At 34.3% G+C, this 26,854-nt stretch overlaps 1 protein-coding gene across 1 annotated transcript in view; it reads left to right on the plus strand.

Moving 5' to 3' along the window:
- Positions 1-26,854, plus strand: part of HTR2C (5-hydroxytryptamine receptor 2C) — a 298,497-nt gene that overhangs the window by 202,779 nt on the left and 68,864 nt on the right. Inside the window, exon 5 of the mRNA XM_045995394.1 lies at positions 17,667-17,867. Within this exon, the coding sequence (XP_045851350.1) occupies positions 17,667-17,867 (201 nt within the window). The remainder of the gene's footprint in view (positions 1-17,666; positions 17,868-26,854) is intronic.

Below are 26,854 nucleotides of genomic sequence, written 5' to 3' on the forward strand. Positions count from 1 at the left end.
TGGTTCCCCCAACCTCCTACCCCCACCCCTTCAAAACCCTCAGATTGTTTTTCAGAGTCCGTAGTCTCTCATGGTTCATCTCTCCTTCCAATTTCCCTCAACTCCCTTCTCCTCTCCATCTCCCCATGTCCTCCATGTTATTTGTTATGCTCCACAAATAAGTGAAACCATATGATACTTGACTCTCTCTGCTTGACTTATTTCGCTCAGCATAATCTCTTCCAGTCCCGTCCATGTTGCTACAAAAGTTGGGTATTCATCCTTTCTGATGGAGGCATAATACTCCATCGTGTATATGGACCACATCTTCCTTACCCATTCGTCTGTTGAAGGGCATCTGTTTCTTTCCACAGTTTGCCAACTGTGGCCATTGCTGCTATGATATTGGGGTACAGATGGCCCTTCTTTTCACTACATCTGTATCTTTGGGGTAAATACTCAGTAGTGCAATTGTAGGGTCATAGGGAAGCTCTATTTTTAACTTCTTAAGGAATCTCCACACTGTTCTCCAAAGATTATATAAATGTTTTTATCCCAAGAGGAAAGTTTATCTGTTTGTGAGAAAGCTCAGCCAAAGAAAAAAAGAAGCTGATGACCATCCAGAGAACAAAAGATAAAAAAGGTCGAAAGTTAGGAATGTGGCCAAATACTTCATTTCATCTAAAAGAAAGAGGACATGGGGCACCTGGGTGGCTCAGTGGATTAAGTCGCTGCCTTCGGCTCAGGTCATGATCCCAGGGTCCTGGGATCGAGCCCCGCATCGGGCTCTCTGCTCAGAGGGGAACCTGCTTCCCCCTCTCTCTCTGCCTGCCTCTCCGCCTACTTGTGATCTATCTCTCTATCAAATAAATAAATAAAATCTTTTAAAAAAATAAATAAAAATAAAAGAAAGAGGACAGGAACCAGGATTCACCAGAGTTACCAATGAGTTAAATGAGGCTTTTTTTCCTGTTGTGCTTATCCTGCTGTGTCCCAAGGGATATCACAATTGCTCCATTTTACTTCCTAGTCATTTCTTCTTGCCTTTGATTCTTTTGTTCCCTGCCTATCTGTTTCTCAAACTTTGGCCTATGATGCATATTTTCCTCAAGCTGTAGACACGCAGCTTCATTCCCAGGTCAGTCCTTGTTTCCTCCTTGACCCTGTCTCAGGCCCTTCTCTTGTGCTACAGTTCCACAGTCTGTCCATTAATACAACCCTGTACCTGTCTTGGCACCTTTTCTTTTGCTACTTTGTGTCTTCAATTTCAATTTTGAAGCAAGATTTTCATCACATAAAAAAAAAATCTAGAAAAATTTCCACACCTCACCCCAAAATGACTATGTGATGGTAGTCCAGCTAAAATGTACCATTTCTAATTTTAAAGCCAATTTATAGAAATATTTTAGAGTTAATTATATAGACTATTAATGAAATTGACAAATGTGACATAGTAAGATGAATAAACTGCTTACGTAGAGAGAATGGCTAAGTGTGCTCCTGGAAGCCTTGGAACCCTTGAGAGTCAGAGTAAGTCTCTGAGTGGGTGTGAATTGAGGGACACTACTCAAGTTGTTTAGCCCTCCCACACCAGCCAAAATATTTCCCCATCACTTGCCACTCCCTACAATGCCAACAATAGGAGTTTAATCTTAATTCAAAATGCATAATTGAACTATAGATGCTATTAATGAAAGAGGCTTAAAAGTAAAGAAAGTGGCCAAAGATCAATTTTGTCTTTTCATAATTTCCCCCAGACCCCACTCTATATGGTTTTTATTTTCTTTTTATTTAGTTATTTTTTTTCATGTTTTTTAGAAGTTTAGCATGCTAATGTCTATAGAGTGTTTTAAAGTCTTTGGGTAACAAGAAAGATTTAAGTAGTATGGTGACAATGGTAATATAGTAAATTGTTCAAAGAACATACAGATGTCACAGAATATCTGGAACACTCGTATCTGGGAAACTCTTACATACTTCTTCACCTTCACATGGCATTTCTCTTCCCTTTAACCATGGCAATATCTGCCTTATGGAAAAGACAAGGGTCATGGCAATATGTTGTCATTCAGGCACTCATTACAGACATTTAATTCACTGAGAAATATATTAGCATATTAAATCTGCAGTTTGGCTATCAAGACTGAATGTTTTGTGTCAGTATGTTTCTAAATGCATGGTCTGAGTAGAAGATAAGAGAGCAATTATTATAGGAAGCTTCTTCATGGAAAAGTTTTTGCTTCCTGGCAAGCTACTACTTGTTTTCAGCATGTGCCTTCATTAGTCATCCAGTAACAACCACCACTTCATGCTCCAAACATTCAGAGTTCCACATGGTCAAACAACCATTTCTTCCTACTGTCACTCTTTTCCAACTGCTCTGTGCAGCCACGATTTTTGTGATATTTTTAGCCCTACTACTTTCTCTCTCTTACTATTTTGTGAATGGTTATTTAATCACCTAAGTCGATTTCTGTGGAGAGGAAGGATTATTTAGAGTGGTAGCCACCCCAAAACTCTGTGGCTTCTTCCTTGGTTACCCCAATTCCCTCCCCGCCATCCCTTACATGGTTTATACATTTAACAAAACTACATTAGGAAAACGAGGCCATGTTCTATGGAGACATTCTCCGGTAGCATGGACAAATCCAGAATGTGTTTAAAGAGAGTGAAGAAAATACCATCTTGCTAAGCCCAAAAACACGTGTTAGTGAATTGAAGTAGCTGATACTAACTTCCAATCTTCCCAAGTAATACCAGTTTATAAATTGAATTATTACAGCAAATAGCAGATATTTTGTTAAATAAAAGTAAAAATATTAAATAGCATAACAAATATTTGGATATTTTTATCAGGCAAAAGTTCTTTTAATATTTGAGTTTATGATTCATTGTTTAAAAATATACTATAGATTTATGAAATAGAAAAGTCCTTAAAACTTTATTTATTTTAGCTATTTGCATTCATAAAAAGTCATACCACCTCACAGATGGAAATCTCCCCAACAAACTATCATAAATATAGAAAATATATTTCATGCTCTCCTTTATTAATGCATGCAAATGTTTAAAACTACACTCTCGATTAAATCATGTCAGAAAGAGAGTCAAGAAATAAGGATTTGGAAACTCTTCATGACAGTTTGATGGAGGAGGCCCATTAATACCTTCATAAATTTTTTCCAGTGCATGATAAAATACTCCAGCAAAAATGCTATCCCCATCTTAGAGCTTGGTTCAGCAGACTGAATCAAAATTCCAAGTCTAAGGCACCAAATAACAGTTCAAACAGAGTATCTGGACAATTCAAGACCGTTGCTTGTGATGTCCCATCAGGGGCTTTCAATAGTCTTGAGATTCAGTCCTGATAGAAAATACAACACAGGAGAAGATTTTAATGCAGAAGAGTCTAGAACTGGGATGAGATATGGAAGACCAAAAGTAGATATTCTGCCTCCAGACAGAATGACAAATTATGTTTCCATTTGATCAAAGATCTCTTTCTGTAGCAAGAATGCTGGAAAATCTAGGTACCAGGAACCTAAGCAGTGAGAATAGCTTGCTCCCACAGGGGGCAGGAGTTGGTTGTGAGGTGCTCCTAATACACTATTAGTCTATTTCTCATTGGTCCGAGGCTGAGTGGGGCTGTTTATGTCAATAATCAGGGACTTGTAACACCATACACGTGCAGACTGACATCTATGTGATTAACTGAGCTGTGTGAAATATTACAGAGTACTGACGCAGGCTGTAATGTCAAGAAATCTGTAAGGTACCAGGACAGATAAACAGAAAATTACAGTAAAATATATATGCTAACCTAGAGATATACTCAGGGTACTATGGGAAGATATATGGAGTAATGAATTCTATTTGTGTAGCTTTAGTAAGGGCTTCCTAGATGAAGTACTGCCTCAGCCAGGTTTTTAATTATGGAACTTGTCTAGTGGAGCAGGAAAGGGGTCTAAAGAAGGGATATTTTTATAGATGTCGTTCTAGGCAAAAAAAGTCAAAATGGGGGCGCCTAGGTGGCTAAGTCAGTTAAGCGTCTGACTCTTGATTTCTGCTGAGGTCATGATCTCAGAGTTGTGAGATCAATCCTTGGTCGGGCTCCATGCTGGGTGTGGAGTCCGCTTAAGATTCTTTCTCTCCCTTTCCCTTTGCCCCTCCCCACTCTAAAAAAAAGAGTCAAAATGTACAAAGACTGGGGGAAACAAAAAGGGACAATAGCTAGAGACGAAACTGGAGTAAAAAGCAGATATCCGATCTCAGAGTAAACTAACCCTTCCTTTATCACCCCAATTAGTCACGATCTCTTTACTCAAGTTTTATACTTGATGGCATGAGGAAATATCTGTACAAGATTATGTATAAGCCATAATTAGTGTTGTATCTCCCTGACAGCTAAGCAACGTTAACTATTTAGTGAAGTCCTATAGACTTACTTTGATAATATTTGTAATCATCTTTGGGATTTTCAAGTAAAGTTGCATAGCCCAAAACTATACCCAGTATGCACCTAACCAGTGTTAAGAATTTGTAGGCTGGGGGTTGCTGGGGGGAGGTGGGGTTGGGAGAGGGGGAGGGGGTTATGGACATTGGGGAGGGTATGTGCTATCGCGAGTGCTGTGAAGTGTGTAAACCTGGCGATTCACAGACCTGTACCCTTGGGGATAAAAATACATTATATGTTTATAAAAAAAAAAAATTGGAAGGGGAGGCGAACCATAAGAGACTATGGAGTCTGAAAAACAACCAGAGGGTTTTGAAGGGTCGGGGGTGGGAGGTTGGGGGAACAGGTGGTGGGTAATAGGGAGGGCACGTATTGCATGGAGCACTGGGTGTTGTGCAAAAACAATGAATACTGTTACGCTGAAAAAATAAACAAATTTAAATATTGAAAAAAATAATAAATCAATAATAAATTTTCTATTTTACTGGGGGAAAAAAAAAAAGAATTTGTAGGCCGGGGTACCTGGGTGGCTCAGTGGGTTAAAGCCTCTGCCTTCAGCTCAGGTCATGATCCCAAGGTCCTGGGATCCAGCCCCACATCGGGCTCTCTGCTTGGCAGGGAGCCTGCTTCCTCCTCTCTCTCTCTCTGCCTGCCTCTCTGCCTTCTTGTGATCTCTCCCTCTGTCAAATAAATAAATAAAATCTTCAAAAAAAAAAAAAGAATTTGTAGGCCAACAGACAGTCTATGTAATTCTTTAGTAGGAAGTTAAAATGTGACTTGAGTGCTGCTAAGAATGTATTAGTTAATAGTATTAGTAATATTAGGTAATTGACACCAGTAATGTTATACAGTTATTAACAGAACGACAAAACCATGACAAAACATAAATCTTCCTGATCCAAACTAGAGCCATGCATTGTTCACATTGGCTGAAAGAAAATCTGTGTTCATCTAACGAATTCCACAGAGCAAATTATGTAATAAATAGTGTTCTGTGTTGTAAGCATTTCTGTCCTTCACTAAAATAAAGCTTTACTCCTCCTTGGCAGTTTTTCCAGAGAATATTAACTAGAAGAGTGCCTTTTCTGGGAGACTTTCATTTCTGGCTGCTTCTACTTGACACTGTTTTATTTTGATCTACTTGACCATAAATTCATTCTACTTCCTTTCAAAATCAATGCATTATATTTAGAAGGGCTAGAGGGATATTTGGAATGATGACTTGAAAGATATATAGCTACTTCAGGCAATTAGGCACAGCTTTCTCCTTGATAGCTTCCCTTCAATCCCATGTGAAAGCTAAAAGAGCTCCTTTTGGTTTACCTTAAGTAACAATTTGTAAAAGTGCTGGAGACTGCTCTTCAAATTTCGTACACGTCCTGTAAAATCAAACAAAAAGAAATACAAAGCCCTACTCGAAATTAATAAGGAGTGCTGCATCTGTGGTAGAATTTTTAAATGTTTATAAAAACTACAATGATGGGACTGGAATTCAAAACGATACTAAAATTCAGCCAAGGTGTCATGTCCCCAGTTAGAAGGGGGAACTTGTAAAAGGAAATCCTGACTCGTTCCCAGACATGGTTTCTAAGTTATTAGGAGCAAAAAAGAAGTTGGAGAATGAGGAAAAACTGCATTAACTGAAAAAATTGGCAGTACAGAAAGTGTGGGGTACTGTAGAGTTGGAATTATTGCCAAATAATCTAGCACTAAACCCTTTTTAAAGCACAACCTTTCTGGAAATTCGAACAGCCCATTGTTTTTATGGCTCTTCTTTGAATTTGCCAAAAATCAAGAGCTGCTCTACCTCAATCATCAACTTCCTATTTCTCAATTCAGTGACCTCACCTGTGGTTTTGGCTTTCAGCAGTTTCAGTGATGCAGGCCCAAAGCACAGGCTCCTTCTTCTGACACAGCGTCAGAAAATCACTAGTAGTCACCGTGCCTGGGTCATTCCCTCCCATCATCTCATCACCCAGGCATTTTCTCATCTCACGTCATCGCAAGAAGGGTGAGTACAATACAATAAGATATTTTGAGAGAGAGAGAAAGAGAGGGAAACCACATTCACAAAGCTTGTATTATGGTATATTGTTACATTGTCCTATTTTGTTATTAGTTATGGTTGTTAATCTCTTATGATGCCTAATTTATAAATTCAACTTTATGACAAGTATGTGTGTACAGGAAAAACAAATAGTATACACAGGTTCAGTACCATCCACAGTGTCAGGCGTCCACTGCTGGTCTTGGAATGTATCTCCCGTGGATAAGTGAGGGCCACTGTATGAAATTCTTCCTTTCCAGCTCTCTAACTCCCTTATTCACAAATATCCTATTCTGGGACATCACTCCCATCTCCTTTGTGTTCCCCAAATCACTGGCTTCTTGTAGACTTCCATTTCTTCCCTCTACAGCCTTCTCCGAGAAGGCTTATCTCACAAACCTGGGGGGAATTAAGTTTATCATTCTCAGTATTTCCAGAACATCATGTGTGCTACCTGTCATAGCACTTATCTCCTTGTACTAAAAGTTTTGTTTACATGTTAGCCTCTTCATTATACTAACACTGAAAAAAATTTTTTTAAAGATTTTATTTATTTGACAGACAGAGCTCACAAGTAGTCAGAGGGAGAGGAGGAAGCAGGCTCCCCACGGAGCAGAGAGCTCGTTGTGGGGCTTGATCCCAGGACCCTGGGACCATGACCACAGCCGAAGACAGAGGCTTAACCCCCTGAGCCACCCAGGCGCCCCTAACACTGAAAAATTTTTAATGAAATATAGTGCATATTGAATAAGCAGCATGACTTTTCATCTGTATATTTTTCATTTTCTTTTTTTTTTATGTATACTAATTCCAAATTATCAACTTCATCACTTGGAGCATGAACATCACCAAACCCGAGGGGTTTTAATTTTAATCTCTAACTGCATTATACTGTTATTTTGAGGCATCAATGACATCATCCATATAAGGTTTCCTAGAAAAAAAAATATACTTAACTAATGCTAGTTTCTTTTTATCTAATGAATGTAAGGATTTTCACTATATTATAAAATATATCAATATGGTATTACAGTAGGTTAAACACAATACACTATAGTTCATCCTGGGAGAGGCCGAAAGTCATTTAATAAACTTCAGTGCATACTCCTACTAAACACTTTCCAAAGATAATAACAGAAAAAACATTTTTAATATATTCTAAGACAACAGCCAGTATAATGATAATGTGTGTTTGTAGGAGTAAACAGAAACAAAAGGGAGAAAAAAGTAGAACATGAGTCATACTACTTACGATAAATGAGGCATCAAAGTCAATGCTAAAAGAAAACATGTTAAATTTGAGATACTCGAGTCTCTTCACACTCAAAAATTGATTCTGGGAAGATTTAAAAAAATGATTCTTTAAAACTTATCCAGAGAAAAACAAAAAGAAAGTGAATAGGATGTTTACTCATCTATTGGCTATTTACCTAACATCTGAGAAGAGCAGGTCATAGGTGATGACATGAATGAGAAGACTGACCTATTTGGCTACATATATGATACAACACTTTATTGCGGCAATACTTTTAAATAATGTAAAATAAACTGGAATAAAATAATTGCAGCAAGATCTAGACATAAAAATTTAAAAGATAAAGAAATGAGTGGCATAAATAATTTGAGACAATTATTATTGTTAAAATACTGCATCATAAAACATTGTAAAATATACCTACAGGTTTATTTAGGACAGCGTATATAATGCAGCCCTTGATATTGGGAACTAGATATAAACATGACATTTCCATGTTCTCATTCATACTACTATTCAAAATCCCCATTCCATTCTTTATACTAGTAATACAGTCTCAGCATGAAAGATTTCCTACAATTTTTAAACTTTCTGATACTATAAAATTTGAAGATATATTTTTTTACATAAAAATCGCATTGTGGACGTCAGCCCAAATGGTGGACTAGGGACTTCCAAAATCCTTTCTTGGTTAAAAGTGACAGGAAAAATTACAAAAATTGTCAGAATCAACTAATTCGGGCCTCTGGAAGTTAACTGAAAGCTTACGGCAATTGGGGAGTGTTTATTCAAGAGAAATGACCGAATCTCGGTAAGAACAGCAGTCTCTGTGGCATTTGCCCCAGTCTCATGTCCTCTCTCAGGCTTCAGGGTAAACTTAAAAACCAACAGCCTACAATCAAGATGCAAACCAGCTGCCTAACAGCTGCCAGAGGGGAACAGAACAGGATTAGAGCTCCTTCAGACCCTCATTTCCAGAGAGTCATCATCAAAACATCTTGCACAAATAAAAAAGAGGGGAATTCCAATATTATCTTGATGCCAAAACCAGACAAAGACATCACAAGAAAAATAAAAATCTATAGATCAATACCTCTTATGACTATAGATGCAAGTATCCTTAACGAAATGCTAGATAAATTGAACCTAGCAGTCTATAAAAAGGGCTGAACGCCAAGAAAATGGATATTATCCCAGAAAAGCAAAGTTGTTTCAACATATGAAACTCAATCAATATAATACCCCTTACCAATACAATAAAGGACAAAAGCTACCTGATGACCTCAATAGACACAAATAAGCATTTGACAAAATCCAAACCCCTTTTGTGATTAAAAAAAAAAAAAAAAAGGAAAAAGAAAAAGAAAAGAAAGAAAGAAAAGAAAACTCAAACTAAAATAGAAAATAACTTCCTCAACCTAATCAAGAACTTTGTGTAAAGAGAAATTTCATGTGAAAAAAAAAATATACACACGTGTATATGAGTTTGTGGAGTTTATTTGATTCCTTTGAAATTTAACTTCAGGGTACCTGGGTGGCTCAGCTCGTTAAGCGTCTGCCTCCAATTCAGGTCATGATCCCAGAGTCCAGGGATCAAGTCCTACATTGGGCTCCCAGCTCAGCGGGAAGTCTGCTTCTCCCTCTACCCCTATCCTCTGTTTGTGCTATCTCTCACCCTCTCTCTCAAATAAATAAATAAATAAATCTTAAAAAAAAAAAGAAATTAAACTTCTAATGTTCAAATTAAGCATGAAACTTTCTTAGTGGCTTGGATAAAATGCTGTTTAAATTCCTTTCTCTTTTGAATAATAATGTTCTCCAAGAAATCTAATGACTAGAAGGTAGGCTCATGTAGCACAAATCCTCATTAAGTTGTACTTGGTTAAGCTAAGACCACCAGGAAAATAAAATATTCATGATTTCTTCCATGTCCTTCCCTCTTTCCCACCACCCAAGATCCATAAAACTGGTGAGACTTCCACAGAAGAAAATATCATCAGATTGTTTTTTGTTGTTGTTTTTTGTTTGTTTGTTTGTTTAACCATACACCCATAAGAGAAGACTTAAAGTCATCTTGAAAGGAATGCAATTGTAAATTACATGGAAAACTCCAGGGTATGTGGACTGTGGGACTATCTCAGGGGAGCAAATCCAGGATGTTTTTCAAAAGATTTTCTACATCATATCAAACCCTTCAGGTGTCAGGAGAACTTTCTCTTTTTATTTAAGTCAATGGAAAATTATATTGTCAGAATATGGAGCTTAATTCTGAGTAAGAGGTGGGTTATCAGTTACCAGGCTTCTAGATCATTTAGGCTATTAATAACCACAACCAGTTCTTCAGGAGGAGAAGATCAGGTTGGAGGAAGCCTTCGTGTTCACACAGAGAAGCGTCAATCAACAGCAAGCCCCTCGCAAAAACCGGAACTTCGCAGTGCAGCAGTTAACCTTCACATGGGCCGGGAGGTTGAACATCCTGCATAGTGCTGCCAGGAAATCCCTATTTCATAGTAAGGGGGCCGGCTGGTTGCATATGTAGGATGTCCCATCTCCCCGCCCACTTCATCGAGACACATCACGGCTTCACTGAAGAACCATAAAATCTGCGTGTCAAGGAAATACAGATGCTGCACTGTTTGACTAAAAAGACACTCTGACATATGTATTTCGTAGAGGATAGGGCACTGGGGGTCATCACCTTGGCTTGGAAAAGACAGTAGCTCTGGGAGTGGCTCTGTAAGTTCAGGGTCAAGATAAATTGATCTGTAAGCTCAAGGTCAAGTTAACAGTAAATTTCTAAAACACCTCAATGTCAGAAGCAAAAGATTTTGGAGAAGTAGTGCAGAGAAGATCCAATAATTCTAAATCAAGTTCAAGTGGGTGGAAAGAGAGTCTAATTATCAGAGAAAAATCAAGTTACAAGGAGGTGGGTGTGATTCCAAGACAGAAAGTTAGTGGCATGTCCCCAAAATCATTTATAAGATATAGTTGATGTGAGATGCAGTATCCAATCATATCCAGGGAACTATCAAAGGCAAAGTGTAGGAAATATCAAGAACGGAGCTGAGTTTTCAAAAATAGAAGGACAGGAATAAAATGGTAAAGCAAAATCCAGCCAATCTATGGGCTGGACCCTTCTGCTTCTGAATTCTAGAGGGAGGATATAATCTCAGAATAAAAATAAGTCATTTAAGTGGAATAAATACAGCTTTATTTTTTTAAAAATGTACTGTTATACTTAATTTCACAAATTTCATTGTAGATTGTTGAAAATTTCACTATGGACCTGTATATGACGAATACCTATAGGACACTTTGCTTGGAGACAATTAGTTCTGTCAATAGTACCAACTTGAGTGATAGCCTGGGATGCCATCTCGAAAGACCGTGGAGTCCTTAAAAGGATTTATTTCTATGCAGTCAAAATAAGTTAAGTTTCCAGTCAACCATCCCTGGCTTTGGCACTGTTTAGTCCGTGGCAAGTGGGCCAGTCTTAGCCCAAGGAAAAGGCTAACTCTGAGTAGAAATTCAAAACATTTGTATCCTTTTTTTGGCTCAGCAGCACAGACTCTCCACGGGATCCTGAATTTAGTGCATGGCTCAGGAATTTGTAGTTTTATGTCTAAGGAAACAAATGTCCATACAAATTTATGGACAAACTATTGCTTATAAAATTCCCTTATAATTGTCTGTGAGGTCTGTAGAGATACTCCCTCTTTCATCACTAATATCGGTAATTTGTCTTCTACTCTTATTTCTCCCTTAATCTGCCCAGGAGTTTATCAATGTTACTGATCTTTCCAAAAAGCCGTTTCATTTCATTGAATTTTTTTTCTATTATTGTCCTTCCTCGGTTTCAATGATTTCTGCTTTTTATATTTATGACTTCCTTTCTTCTGATACTGTCATTTTAATTTGCTCTTCTTTGTCTAGGACTTTAATCTGGAAATTTAGATCATGGTTTTGAGATTTTCTTCTTTTCTAAAATAAACCATTAATGTTAGAAATTTCCCTCTGAGTACTGCTTTAGCATCATCACACAAATTTTGATATGTTTTAATTTTTATTTAGTTCAAATTGTTTAAATTTGAGTCTTCTTTGAAACATAAACTGTGTAGAGCTGTGCTGTTTAATTTCCAAATACTTGTACTTTTTTAAGATATCTTTTCATTACTAGTTTTTAGGTTAATTCTGTTAAGGTCAGAGACTAGACATTGCACTATGTCAATCATTTTAATTTCTTAAGAATTATTTTATGGTCTTTTCTCGTCAATTTTTATGGGTTCTTGAAAAGCATGTGTATTCTTCTATTGTTGAATAGAGTTTTTTTATAAATGTCAATTTAGTCAAGTTCATTGTTAGTGCTACGCAGTTTTTTTATGTCACTGACAATTTTCTGCCTACTTTTGTCAATTATTGAGGAAAGGATGTGGAAATCTCAAAGTATAATTGTGATTCTACTTTTGATTTTCTTTTCTATCATTTTTTTGCTTCATGAAATTTGAAGTTCTGTTATTAGGTTATGTAGATGTTTAAGATTGTTATATATCCTTGATAAGTTGACAACTTTATCATTGTAACACGGTCTCTGTCATTCCTAGTAATATTATTTGATCTGAAATTTACTTTGATATTCATATAACAACTCCAGTAGTTCTTTGATTAGTGTTTGCATTGTGTGTCCTTTTCTGTTCTTTTACTTCATATTTGTCTATATCATCATATTCAAACTTATAGACTTCCTTATAAACAGCATATAATTGGGTAATATTTATTTTTGTTCTTTTTAATCCAGCATGGCTGTCTCTTTAAATTGATACAATTTATACTTAATACCACTTCCATTTAGTGCAAGTATTGTTTAGTTTGGAATTATGGGTTTTTTTTGTTATTTTCTATTTATCTCTTTTTATGACTTTTTTCTTATTTCTGAATTACTTTGTGTTTTATTCATTTTATTTTAGTATTCCATTTTTATTGATCTATTGGGTTTTTTGCTATATTTCTTTGTACAGTTTTTTTTTAACAATTGCTCTCTAGATTAAAATAGACATATCTAAAATTTCACAATTTCCCTACAGTTACTATCTTTTCACTCAAGTGACTATAAAAACTTGATAGGCATATAGATTCCTTTCTTCCTTTTGCTTTAATTGTAAATGGGATACATCTGTATACATGGAGAAACTTCTCAGGATTATAATTTTTAATAGTCACATGTATTTTAAAGACCTAGAATGAGAAAAATAATGTATTACATTTCCCAAATTATTTATCAATTCTGTTCTTCTTCACTCATTCATTCTTGAAGTTTACGAGTTTTCTTTTAGTATAATTTCTTTTCTTTTTTCTGAAGAACATCTTTTAGCATTTTTTAGAGCAAGTTTCCTGTCAATCAGTTCATTGTTTCCCCTCACATGAAAATTCCTTTATTTCAGTCATTTTTTTTGAAAATATTTTCACTGGATGTAGAATTCTGGATCATGATTATACTGCCTTCTGGTCTCCATTATTTCTGATGAAAAATCTGAAGTTGTTAAAGCCATTGCTCCCTATACTTAGTCATTTTTCTCAGCGGCTTCAAGATGTTTTCCTTTATCTTTTGTTTTTACCAGATTGTGATGTATCTAGGCATGATTATCTTTGAGTTTAGCCATACGGGTTTTGCAGAACTTCTTGTTTTTCAACAAGTATGGGATGTTTTAGACCATTATTTCTTCAAAACATTTTTCTGTATCAGTTTTTTCCCCTCCTCAGATTCCAATGGCACAAATGTTACACATCTACATATTGTTCTGTAGATCCCTATTACACCATTTATTTTCAATCTTTTTCTCACGTTTCTTCCGTTTGGATAATTTTTACTAATCTATATTCAGTTTTAATGGCTCTTCATCTATCATCCCCATTCTTTTATTAAGTTCATACAGTGATTCTCTTCTTTCAGATATTATATATTTTTTCAACTCTAAATTCTCCATTTTGTTCTTTTTATAAGTTCTACCTCTTAGTTAAGATGTCTTCTTTCTATTTGTTTAAAGAGCTTCCACCCTTCCCTCATTGAACATGGTCATGGTAGCTGCTTTGAAGACTGTCTATAAATTTTTGTCGTGTCCAATTTCTGAATTTTATGTAATTGAAATGTATTTATTGCACTATTGTTTATAACATTTGTTATTGGTTTTGGTAAATTATAAAATTTAAGGGGATTCCTTTCATCACTATATAATTAAAATTTTAATTAGAAATAACTTCTGTATTTTATCAAACTATTCTTCAATATCTATTAAAAGATCATAAAATGCCTTTACAAATGTTAATATAAGGTATTATACTGGGGGGTTTTTATGATATTGAATTACACTTGCATTCCTGAAATAGTTTTGTTTTTACATGGTGTATTATTCTTTTGACACTTTGCTGAATTCTATGTGTTAATATTTTGTTTGTAACTTTGAATCTATATCAATAAATGTTATTTCTTTTTTTTCAATGTTTTTTCAAACATTTTTTTCAATGTTTTATAGGTTTTGATATTGACACTATATTGTTTTATGAAATGAGTTATGAGAATTTTTTAAATTTCTATGGTCCTTCATATTTTCATACATGCTAATTTAATGAGATTACTTACCTTCTTATTTCTTTTCTAGGTTTGGGATTATTCCCCTTTTTGTTTAATGTCTTACATAAAACAATACTTATAAATTTATGTTAATGGACACACAATGTGTAAAGATGTAATTTGCGACAATAACAAAGACAGAAAAAGATATAACAGAGCAAAAATCTGTATGCTACTGAAACAAAATTAGTATTAATTAAAACTTTGTTATCATTTTAATTCTAAAATAATATACAGAAAAAGAAACAAGAAAAAAAATCAAAAGTTGCCCAGTGGAAATCAATTAATCACAATTAAAGTGAATAACAGAAATATTTATGAGGAACTGATATGTATCATATAAAAACAAATAACAAATGATAGAAATAAATCCCTCTGTAGCTGTAATTATTTTAAAAGCACATGGACTGAACTGCCCAGTTATAGGGCAAAGATCAGCAGAATTATTAAAAATACATGATGCCAGGGGTACCTGGGTAGCTCAGTGGGTTAAAGCCTCTGCCTCTGGCTCAGGTCATCATCCCAGGGTTCTGGAATCAAGCCCCACATCAGGTTCTCCTTGGCAAGGAGCCTGCTTCCCTCTCTCTCTGCCTGCCTATCTGCCTACTTGTGATCTCTGTCTGTCAAATAAACAAAATCTTAAAAAAAAAAAATACATGATGCCAGAATGGATTTAAAAAGAACCTTCCTGTGTATGCTGTCAATAAGAGACTCATTTTAGATTCAAAGTCACAAATAGGTTAAAGGAAAAGGATGGAAAAGATAGTCCATGCAAATAGTAACCAATAAAAGCTGAGGTGGCTATATTAGTATCAGACAAAGTAGAATTTAAGGCAAAAATTGTCATGAGGGACAAAGGAAGACATTATATATTGATAAAAGTGTCAAAGCATCAAAAAGATATAATAATTTCAAATATAAATGCATCCAACAGAGACCAAAAAATACTGGAAGTGAAACTGACAAAAATGAAGGGAGGAAAAGATCTAAAATAATACTTGGATATATGAATACACCATTTTCAGTAATGAATAGAACAACTAAACAGAGGATAAATGAGAAAATAGAGGATTTGAACAATACTATGAATCAACTAATCCCATCAAACATATATAGAACACCCCATCCAACAACAGCAGAAAAAAACCTTTTTCTCAAGTGCACATGGAACATTCTATGGGATAGATCATATTCAAAATCAGCATTAAAATTTTTAAATATCAATATTCAAAGTTTCTTCTCCAAAATGAAATGAAACTAGGAATCAATGACAAAAGAATACTGTAAATTCATAAATATGTGGAAATTAACCACCACAGTCACTATTAATCAACCAATAGATCAAAGATGAAATTACAAATGAAATTAGAAAATACTTTGTGGAGATTGAAATGAAAACTTACCAAAATTTATGGGTACAGCAAATGTAGTGCTCTGACAGAAGTTTGTAACAGTAAATGGCTACATTTAAAAGGAAGAAAGATCCTAAATCAGTAACCTAACTCCAGATCTTAAGGAACTAGAAAGGAAGAACAAACAACCTAAACTATCAAAAGAAAGAAAATAGTAGGGGCACCTGGGTGGCCCAGTCATTAAGTATCTGCCTTCAGCTCAGGTCTTGATCCCAGGGTCCTGGGATCGAGTCCTGCATTGGGCTCCCTGCTCAGCGGGGAAACTGCTTCTGCCTCTCCCTCACCCTGCTATTCTGCCTGTTTGTGTGCTCTCTCTCTGGGTGTGTGTGTGTGTGTGTGTGTGTGTGTGTGTGTGTGTTAAATAAATAAATAAATAAATCTTTTTTAAAAAAGAAAGAAAATGGCAAAGATTAAAATGGACATAAACAAAATAGAGAATAGAAGAAAACAAAAACAAGAAAATCCAGACCGCATAGCTTCACTGACAAATTTTACCAAATATTTGAAGAATGAACATGGATTCTAATCAAACTCCTATAAAATAGAAGACGTGGGAACACTCTGTAACTCATTCTATGAGACCAGCATCATCCAGATACCAATACCAGATAATGACATTACAAGAAAAGACAAGTATAAACCAATATTACTTATAAATATAGATGCAGAAATCCTCCACAAAATACTAGAAAACTAAATATAATATTACAGTATACACCATGCCCAAGTGAGATTTATCATAGGAATGCAAAGATGGTTCAATATGTAAAAATCAACCATGTATTGCATCTCGTTAATAGAATTAAGGTAAGAAAACCCCAAGATCATCTCAATTGATGCAAAAAAAAGCATTTGATGAAATCTATCACTCTTTTATGATAAAAACACTCAAGAAACTAGAAATAGAAGGAAACTTCCTCAACATGATAAAAAACATTTATGAAAAACCCACAGTTAACATCCTACTTAATTGTGAAAGAATGAAAGATTTTCTTTTCACATCAGGAAAAAGATAAGACGGCTGTGTTTACTACTTCCATTCAACACTGTACTAGAAATTGTATATAGACACTTAAGCAAGAAAAGAAATAAAAGGCAAAGGGAAACTGGAAAAGAAAAAGTAAAATTATCTTTATTCAATGACATGACGTCGTAAATAGAAAATCCTAAGGAACCCTACACACAAACCTAGATCTAATAAATGAATTCAGCAAAGTTGCAGAATACAAGATTAACACATGAAAAGCAGTTATAGTTCTATGTACTAGCAATGAACTGTCCATAAAGGAAATTAAAAAAAAAAAAAAACTCTATTTACAACAGTATAAAAAAAAACAAAACAAAGAAAAGCACTAGCCATAAAAAAGAATAAAGTACTAATACATGCTACAAAATGGATGAACATCAAAACCAGTGTTATTGAAAGAAGCCAGGAACCTATCGTATGATTCCATTTATATGAAATATCCTGATTACTTAAATTCATAGAGACAAAAAACAGATTAGAGATTTTCAGGGGCTGGGGGAGGGGACAATTGGGAATGACTGCTTAATAAATAGTAGTTACCTTTTGGAATGATGAAATGTTTTAAAACTACAAAAAAAGTAATGGTTGTGTAATATTGTGAAAGTACTAAATACCACAGGACTGTAAACTTTTCAATGACTAATTTCATGTTATATAAGTTTTATCTCAATAAGAAATAATGTATGAAACGCTAAAGGCATTAAGATCATCATTATCATTACTATGGAAAATAATGATTCCCGAATTTCTCTTAAAAAAAAAAAACAAAACTTGTATTATGAGAAGAAGAAAATAAGTAGACTAAAATGTAAAACTAGATGATTTAATTTGGATAATATGTTCTTGTCTTCTTTGTTTTCTCTTTCAGATTATGTCTGGCCACTACCTAGATATTTGTGCCCCGTCTGGATTTCTTTGGATGTTTTATTTTCTACAGCGTCCATCATGCACCTCTGCGCTATCTCGCTGGATCGGTATGTAGCAATACGTAATCCTATTGAGCATAGCCGTTTCAATTCGCGGACTAAGGCCATCATGAAGATTGCTATTGTTTGGGCAATTTCGATAGGTAAATAACTTTCTTGGCCATTAGAATTGCAGCGGCTATGCTCAATACTTTCGGATTATGTACTGTGAACAACGTACAGACGTCGACTGGTAACATTTGCGTTTAATCGGGATTCTATTTAAGAATTATTCTTAACCTATATATCTGATATTTAGGTTAACAATAATGAAAGAAATGTAATGTATATTAATATATAAATGTAAATTTTCTATTTATGCTGTTAAATTGTTTTATACATTAGTATGCCAATGAATTCTGCAACACAGATACATAATCCTTGAGATATTTAAAACCATTTGAAGACAAAGATATATGGTCTAAATTTTTTGAATACAGCATTAAAATCTTCCAAAAGACAAATCTATCACAAAATATTAATCTTAATATTTTTATTCTAATTTCACATTTTCTTGAGTGGAAAAGTCAATAGTGTCACATGAATCCTCATGAAGTAAACATGTCGAAATTTATGCTGTTAATTGACTTAGAATATATTACTTTTCCTCTGTTTTTAAATATCTTCTTAGGTTATGCTTATACAAAAAGAGAAAGAGATCCATTTTTTAAAGATCTGGCGGAAGTTGAAGGGAGAGAAATGATCATCTTATTGCGTATGATTGAGATGTTGCTAATGATTGAGATATGCCTTAATAATGCTAATACTCAAGTCAAAAAAATTAACCAATTGGACTGTAAGGACTTTTACAGTCTTTTTTTTTTTCCTTTTGTTTCCTCCTCTTCCAGTTGGAACTTACATTTAGTGTCTTCATTAAATAATCCCTCCTCAGAGTTATGTTTCTATAAAAGGTTCTGGTGAAGTTTAGAACAAGATCAAGATATCTATACAGTCTTCATTGAAATCATCTAAAGATTTCAACTCTGGGATTATTGATAAAATGAATTTAAGTTTTTAAGATTGTTCTGTCACACACACACAAACAACATACACCTTTGGATAAAAAGCAATAAAACTTCTCCCAGAAAAAAAGTGAATCTATTTACACAATTTGACCTACATATTCAAGGGCTCACAGAGTTCACTTCCTCCACTCCAAAGAGCTCATCTTAAAAGATGCCAGTTCTTACGGTGCTTACGAGGAAAATATACAGCTAAATTAGAGTATTAGGGGCATCAGCTTCTAATAATGACAGATGGGCAATCTGCAATGATGTTTGTGTTAAAGACAACAAAAAAGTATGGAAAATACTATTAACATTGAGAAGCTAATAAGATAGTGGAGGATCCAGATAAAGACAGAAATCTAGGAAGAATGACTATGACTTTTGGGTCACTTTTGACAAGGATGTATTTCCTAACCTGAAGATGTAACTGAATGTTGAGAAGTTCATTTCATATTCTCACAAGCAAAGAAGGTCTAAAGCAGGAATACAGAGTATGGAAAGGGTTGACCAACTTGACCTTATTTTTTGGATGCCAAAGACCTGTACACTAGAAATAAAGATGGACTAGGCTTAAACCACTCTTGACATGGAAGTCAGGCCAGGATTAAGTTATGTGTGTAACCAATAAAAATCTGAAGCCTGAAAATTGGGTTAAGGTGATTTCATATTTTTCAAGTTTCTGATTTCTCTTATGTAAACAAAATATCACTGTACACTTCAAATTATTTCTTGTAGTAATTTTCAATTCCAGTAGCTAGAGTACAATGATAAACAGATATATGAAAAGACAAAATGGCATGAATCAGATATAATAAAAGATAATACAAACTCACTGACGCTCAAGGTAGTGGAATTAGTAGACATAAACTTTAAAGAAGTATTTGTATTCTGCATATGAAAATTATGAGCTGAATTTAAATATTTCTGCAAGAAAATACAAACTACAAACAGGGACATGTAAGATTTGAGAAAAACCTGGAAAATCTGGAGCTTAGGCATAACACAAATCCCCAAGAATTCAGAGGCAGTTTAGACATAATTAAAAAGAGCATTACTGGAGGTCGATTAGAAGAAACAGTGATGAACAAAGCAAGGAGAATTGGAAGGATACAAAAGAGAGAGAAAAGAGTAAGAAGAGACATATAATATGGGTGGTGCAGTAGGTTAAGTTTCCAACTCTTGGTTTCAGTTCAAATCGTGATTTCTGGTCATGAGATCAAACCCTGCATCAGGCTCCACACTCAGCATAGAGTCTGCTTAAGTTTCTCTTTCCCTCCCCTCCATTCCTGTGTTCTCAATCTCTCTAAAATAAATAAATAAATTTTAAAAACAAAATAAAGTGAGAAGACTTTTACAAGGTGAGAAAAGAATGGCAGAAAGGCAATATTTGAAGAAATAATGGCTTTTGGAATTAAGAAAGACACTGATTTTCACATTGAAAGAGCTCAACCTCAAGCAGAATGAATAAGAAAAAATCAACATTGAACCCCTCATAACATTACAGAAAAAAAATCAATTTTAAAGAGGAAAAATAAAGAGATAATCTTCAATAGAATTATGATAAGATGAATGAATATTTTCTCAACAGCAATGAAAACTAGATGTTGAAATGACAGTGTCGATGTGCTGATAAAAAGTGCATGCTAAATTAAAACCATATACTCAGCAAAATTATACGTCAGGAATTGAAGTGAAATGAAGACTACCTGGCAAACCAAAGTCAGGAGAACAAGACAAAATCAGACTCCTACTTAAGGAAATCCTAAAGGATGTTCTTAAAACAAAGGAAAATGGCCACAGATGGAAGATGGAAGGTACAAGAAACAGAACAATGAAAATGATACATGTCAAATTATTGTGTTGTAATAATGCAGCAAATGAATCATGAAACAAATGTAACATTGTGTGTCAACTATACTCATTTTTTAAAAAAATGAATCACTGAAAAAAATAAATAACTGAAAAAAATGGTAAACATATGGTTAAAGAAAAGCATTGGCTGTATAAAAAAATGTAATTATGTCTTCTGAAGCTCAGAATATTTATGGAACTAAAATTCTCAAAACAATAGCATATAAGTAAGCAGGTTGAAAGTAAGCTTTTTTCATTGTCCAGGAAAAAGATAAGAATGATATTTAATATTAAGCTTTGATGAATAAGGTATAACTTGTATATTCAAAGGCAGTCACTAATAGAAAAGGAATGTTTAACTTCCAAATTTAGAGGAGTATTATAGAATAACAAAGCAAATCCAATAGGGGGCAGTAAAGGGTAGCAAATGTAATACAGGGCAGGTGGGAAAATATAAAAACAATACTAAGATGGTGGAATTGAAACCAAATCTATCAGTAATTATACGAATTGTAAATGGAACTCAATATTCTAAGATTGTCAGACAGGATTTGAAAAAATAATCCAACTATGTGTTTATAAGAGGCAGGTATAAAGTATAAGAAAGGTGAGAATTAAAAATAGGAACTCCAAAAAAAAAAAAAAAAGGAACTCCACATGAACAGTAACTGACAGAAAAATTGTGTAGCTATATTAATAATCGGACAGAATAGACTTTTCAGCAAAAAAAATTTTAAAGAAAGTTTAATTCATAATGAGAAAAGATTTAATTCGAAATTGTGAAAGACATTGTGTGATGAAACTTACATGAGTATAATAATATGGGTTCGTTACTAAATCAAAAATGGACAGAGCAATAAAAACAGACAAATCTACAATTATGGTATGAAATTTTAACAAAGCTTTTTCAATAATTGTATTAGAACAATGAAAAAGGCAGAACTCATTAACAAGTGAAAATATATATTCCCATCATTTGAACAAAAAATATTTATCAAAATTGACCATGTATTTGGCTATAAATCAATTCTCAATATATTTCAAAGTGTTGTAATCATAAAGTACATATTCTTTGGCTGAAATTCAAATGAGATATAAATGTTTATCAAAAGATAACTAGAAAGTCTCCATTTATTTGGAAATTAAGAAATTACTTTCCAACAAACTTGACTCAGTAGATTGAAAATCCATTGATAATTCTTCCTAAATCATTTATTGTTATGTGATTATAGAATGATAATTTTTCTTATTTTATCATTCTTTCTTCCTTTCTAGTTAGCATTACACTATAAGGAAAAGTTTTCCTTCCCACTCTTTGTCATTTATTCACTCATATTGGTAAAAACTTTTTCATTCCTTTGAAATCAATTTAACTTGTTATTGGTATACTTAATTATTTTGATGCTCAAAATGTCCTAGATTATTTCATGAGAAGTCCTTTTAATATGTACAATCAGTTTTTGAGCACTTACTTTCTGGCATGAATTATGCCGGATTCACCTTTTACTTTCCATGCCCCAGTTCTGAAATCAATCCTCTCGTATAAGGAATTTTTGTTCTTTTTAGTGGTTAGATGTCAATTTTTGCCATTCTAAATGGTGTAAAGTGTTATCCCAATGTGGTTTTGATTTGAATTTCCCTGATGGGTATTGATGATGACCACTTTTTCATGTGTCTGTTAGCCATTTGTATGTCTTCCTTGGAGAAGTGTCTGCTTATATCTTCTGCCCATTTTTTGACTCAATTATCCGGTTTTTGGGAAAACACTACATTTAAAAGCCAAATTTTTTCTACTTTTTACATCCACTAGTACTACACTGGTTAGATACATCATAATTTATTTAACCAATCTCATGTGTAGTAGGAGCATTTGAGGTTGTTTCTAATATTTTGCAAAAATAATCATTTACATGCCAATCTGCATACCTCTCACTCTGTATATGTTTCATACATTTGGAAATTTAATTTCAACAAAAATTCCTAACAGAAATTTCTAATTTATCAAGAAGTTAATGGACGGATAACGATTAGTAAAGGGTTGAACATTTTTTCATTCCTACTAACAATGTAAGAGAGCCTGTTTCCCTGAAGCCTTGCTAAAAGGTACATCTTCAAACTTCAGTTTGCATCTACTTTGTCTTGAAAGAAGTTGAGCTTGTTTTCATACATTTAAGTGCCATTGCTAAATTAGTTTTTTGCAAAATGTACCTTTTGATCATTTTTCTGTTTTTTAGCCTATTTCTTTCTTAATTTCAATAGCTCTTGATACATCACAGAAAAAAACATTTTATATGTTATAAATGAAATTTTTTTTCCTGTGTTTACTATTTGCTATTGCATATGGTGCTTCTGCCATGCAGAATTGTTCTTTTTTGCAGCTCATTTTGTCAGTCAGATTCCATTTCTATATTGATTGATTATTATAAATTCTTGTCCCGCACTCAGATAAGACAGTAAATCACACATATTTACGTCATTTTTCACATTCAGATCTCTGTTCCTTTTGGAGTTCATTTTTGTATGCGGTGAGATATGCATTCAATTTTATCTCCTTCCAAACAATCACTCAGCTGCTTCATGCTGTTTATTTAAAAAGTTTATGTAGTCTGTAATTTGCAATGCCACCTTTATAATATATTAAATTTTCTTCCATATCTGAGCCTATTTCTGAAGTTTACATTGTATTCCAGTAGTGTGTCTATTCCTGTACCAATTCCCCACTGTATTAATTATGAAAATTTCATAACAAATTTTGTCATCTGATATGATTCATTTTCACTCATAACTCTTATCTTTTAGAGCTGGGAAGGTTTCGTTTTCCAGATGAGCTTTAACATTAACTTTCTTAGTCCCATTTTAAAATCCTGTCTGTATTTTGATTGGGGTCTCTTTAAATTTATAAAATAATCTAGGAAGAGGTTAACTGAATTCTAAAAAGATACTTTCTCTAATCTACATACTAATTTAAATAATGTCCAGTCTCTCTCCTAGGCTTTACGGCCAAGCTTACATTTGGTCACACTCATGTCTTCCTTGTCACCATTTATAAGTCATCTCATAAGAATTTTGTAGTTCTGTCACTCTACCAAATCCATTCTTTATAAGTTCATTAGTGACTCTATCAATATTTACTGTCCTGTAAATTAAAATTGAGAACAGTTTATTTATGTATGGATTTATTTAAAAGACAAGAAACCTATTATATGCTTACATAAATAACATAGCTCTATGAAAAATCACTGCATTTTCCCCCAAAACATGAAGTTAGTGAAGAGTGACTTTTTTTAGACTTTTAAAAATCGGTTTATCATCTGGCTTAATAGATGACAGAAAGTTTCTCATCTCTGCTTCTGCAATCTAATCTGTCTCAGTGAGTTGCTTTGGTTGAATTATGTGAAAAAAATATATAGCTTCGGATAGGTAGCCTCAATATAGGAAAGTATTTTAATAATGTTTTCAGATAATAGTGGACATTTTCTCTGAAACTCACTAAAATCCAGCAAGTTTTTTTTTTCTTAAATTCAGTTGCAATATGTAACTGGAAACCATGTCACTGATTTTTTTCATATGCCATTACATTAAAATCCACTAATCTATCTTTTGCTTTGACATTTTACCCATGCATTATCTTGTAACATCAAGCATGGGTCATTCAGAAAATATTGGTTCCTTGAGTTATGCAGATATCCCAAATGTTAGTACAGTATCCAAAAAATCACATGCATTAATAATCCCTACCAATCTTGTCAGAAATGTCTCTAAATATTAGAGAAGTGTCAAACTCCCAGGCGTGTGTGCAAGTTTTCCAAAGTTCCAATATTCACTGGCAAGCTCAAATTTTATCATCAACAATAAATATCATCTGTCTTTATCCTTGACCTGTCGGGTTCAACACATCCATTTTTAAGAACAAGTCTGCCAGATATTCAAGTATGAATAATGCCCATGTGTCTGGCAGTCATTCTTTCAAGGAAAAATGTTATTCCATGGGAAAAGCATCTAGTGCCTCCTCCAGCTCTAACAATTGCATAAGTGCTTTTCCTCAAAGTTTAACAACCTTATGTCAATGTGCTGCAGCAGTGCTCTCTGTATACTTCCATTTCATCACATGGATCATTAAAAGAGTCAAATTTAGTAAAATTAATATTTGTTACTACTTCACTAAGGACTTTCTTGGGTAAAACTGGCCTTTTTTCCTTGAATGTGTGTAGTAGTGCACAAAACAATGATTACCTGTACAATTTGGTGTCGCTAGCCTGATTCATGCTAAGACACCAGCAATTTTACCCACTATTATTTTGCACCATTGCTAAAAATGTAAACACAGGAAAAACAGCAAATAACACAGTAAGATTATTACAGAAGTAGTTTTGATTTCACAATACTATTCAAAGGGTCTTGAAGACACCCAGATATCCATAGGCCACACTTTTTAAATTAACATATAATGTATTATTTGTTTCAGGGATACATGTCTCTGATTCTTCAGTCTTACACAATTCACAACACTCACCATACCACATACCCTCCCCAATGTCCGTCACCCCACCACCCCATCCCTCCCACTCCCTTCTCTCCAGCAACCCTCAGTTTGCTTCCTGAGATTAAGATTCTCTTATGGTTTGTCTCCCTCTCTGGTTTCATCTTGTTTCATTTTTCCCTCCCTTCCTCTATGATCCTCTGTCTTGTTTCTCAAATTCCTCAAATCTGTGAGATATGATAATTGTCCCTCTGTGATCAACTTATTTCACTTAGCATAATAGCGTCCAGTTCCATCCACGTCATTGTAAATGGCAAGATTTCTCTTTTTTTGATGGCAGCATAGTATTCCATTGTGTATATACACCACATCTTCTTTATCCATTCATCTGCTGATGGACATCTGGGCTCTTTCCATAGTTAGGGTATTGTGGACATTGCTGCTATAAACATTGGGGTGCACGTGCCCCTTTGGATCACTGCATTTGTATCTTTGGGGTAAATAACCAGGAGTGCAATTGCTGGGTTGTAGGGCAGCTCTATTTTCCACTTTTTGAGGTATCCTCCATACCTGGAGTGGCTTCACCAGCTTGCATTGATGGGACACACTTTTTAAGAGCTGTGTTTCCAACTTTAGCTTCCTCTGTAGCATCTGAAACTGTTGACAATGCTTTCCTCATAATTCTCTCTTCCTCTGCAAGTTATGACATCATTTTTCTCAGGTTTTCTTCACTCTTATCTTTCTGTCTGCTTTTATTTATTCTCTTCATTTTCTGTTTTACTTTCACTCTTCCCCAAGAGTCTGTTCTTTCCAGTTGCTTATACAGTTTTCCTAGTTTACATCATCCACAGGAAGAAACTAAAATCTGTCTACTGATGACTCTCAAGTAAACATTTCTATCCAAATCATATCCAGATCTCTAGTTTTGGATATATAAGGATATAGAGATGAATGTTGGAGATGTATCTCAAATGCCATCTTATCAAGTTGCTCTCAAAACCTTCCCCTACCTCCAGTTTTTCTTCCTCCCACATATTTGTTACTCAGGTGGACAGCAACAGAATTTCCCATTTACCCAAAGAGGAACCTGACAATCATTTAGAATTCTCTTTCTCCCCATGGCAAATCAATACAACCTCTCCTCAATATTCGTTAATATTTCTCCTTAATATTTTTCACATCCCGGTCCCTCCATTTTCTCATTTGCTTTGTTAATTTAAGACTTTATTGTTTTTTTACTTAAATTCAATTTAGTTAACACATAATATATTATTAGTAGAACTTAGTGATTTATTAGTTGCATATATTATCCAGTGCTCAGTCCATCAAGTGCCCTCCTTAATACCCACCACCTAGTTACCCCATCTCCCCAACCATTAAACCTTTATTGTTTATCATTTGTGCATCCACACCTCCACTCCTACCTCAGTGAAAGAAATGGTATTCACCATACCCAAGACACATCTTCACGTCCTTAAGTGAGCCAGGTACACCCATGACAACAAGAACAATAGTTCTTCTCCAAATCTCCATGTTCAATTATTCAGAGAATTCCTTCAAACATTTTTTTTAACTTTTTTTTTTCAATTCATTTTCTCTCGCTTTCTTTATTTTCTGCCTTGATTTTTTTTTAACCGTCTTGGTTTTCACATGTTGGCTCACCCTTCTCCTTTGGCCAGGGCCATTTTCCATTGCCACACGAAATTCTCTACTATATTAGTGATTTAGTTATTTCAATACCCAGTAAGATCCT

This window comes from Meles meles, chromosome X, assembly GCF_922984935.1.
Source record: "Meles meles chromosome X, mMelMel3.1 paternal haplotype, whole genome shotgun sequence".
Classification (NCBI taxonomy): Eukaryota; Metazoa; Chordata; class Mammalia; order Carnivora; family Mustelidae; genus Meles; species Meles meles.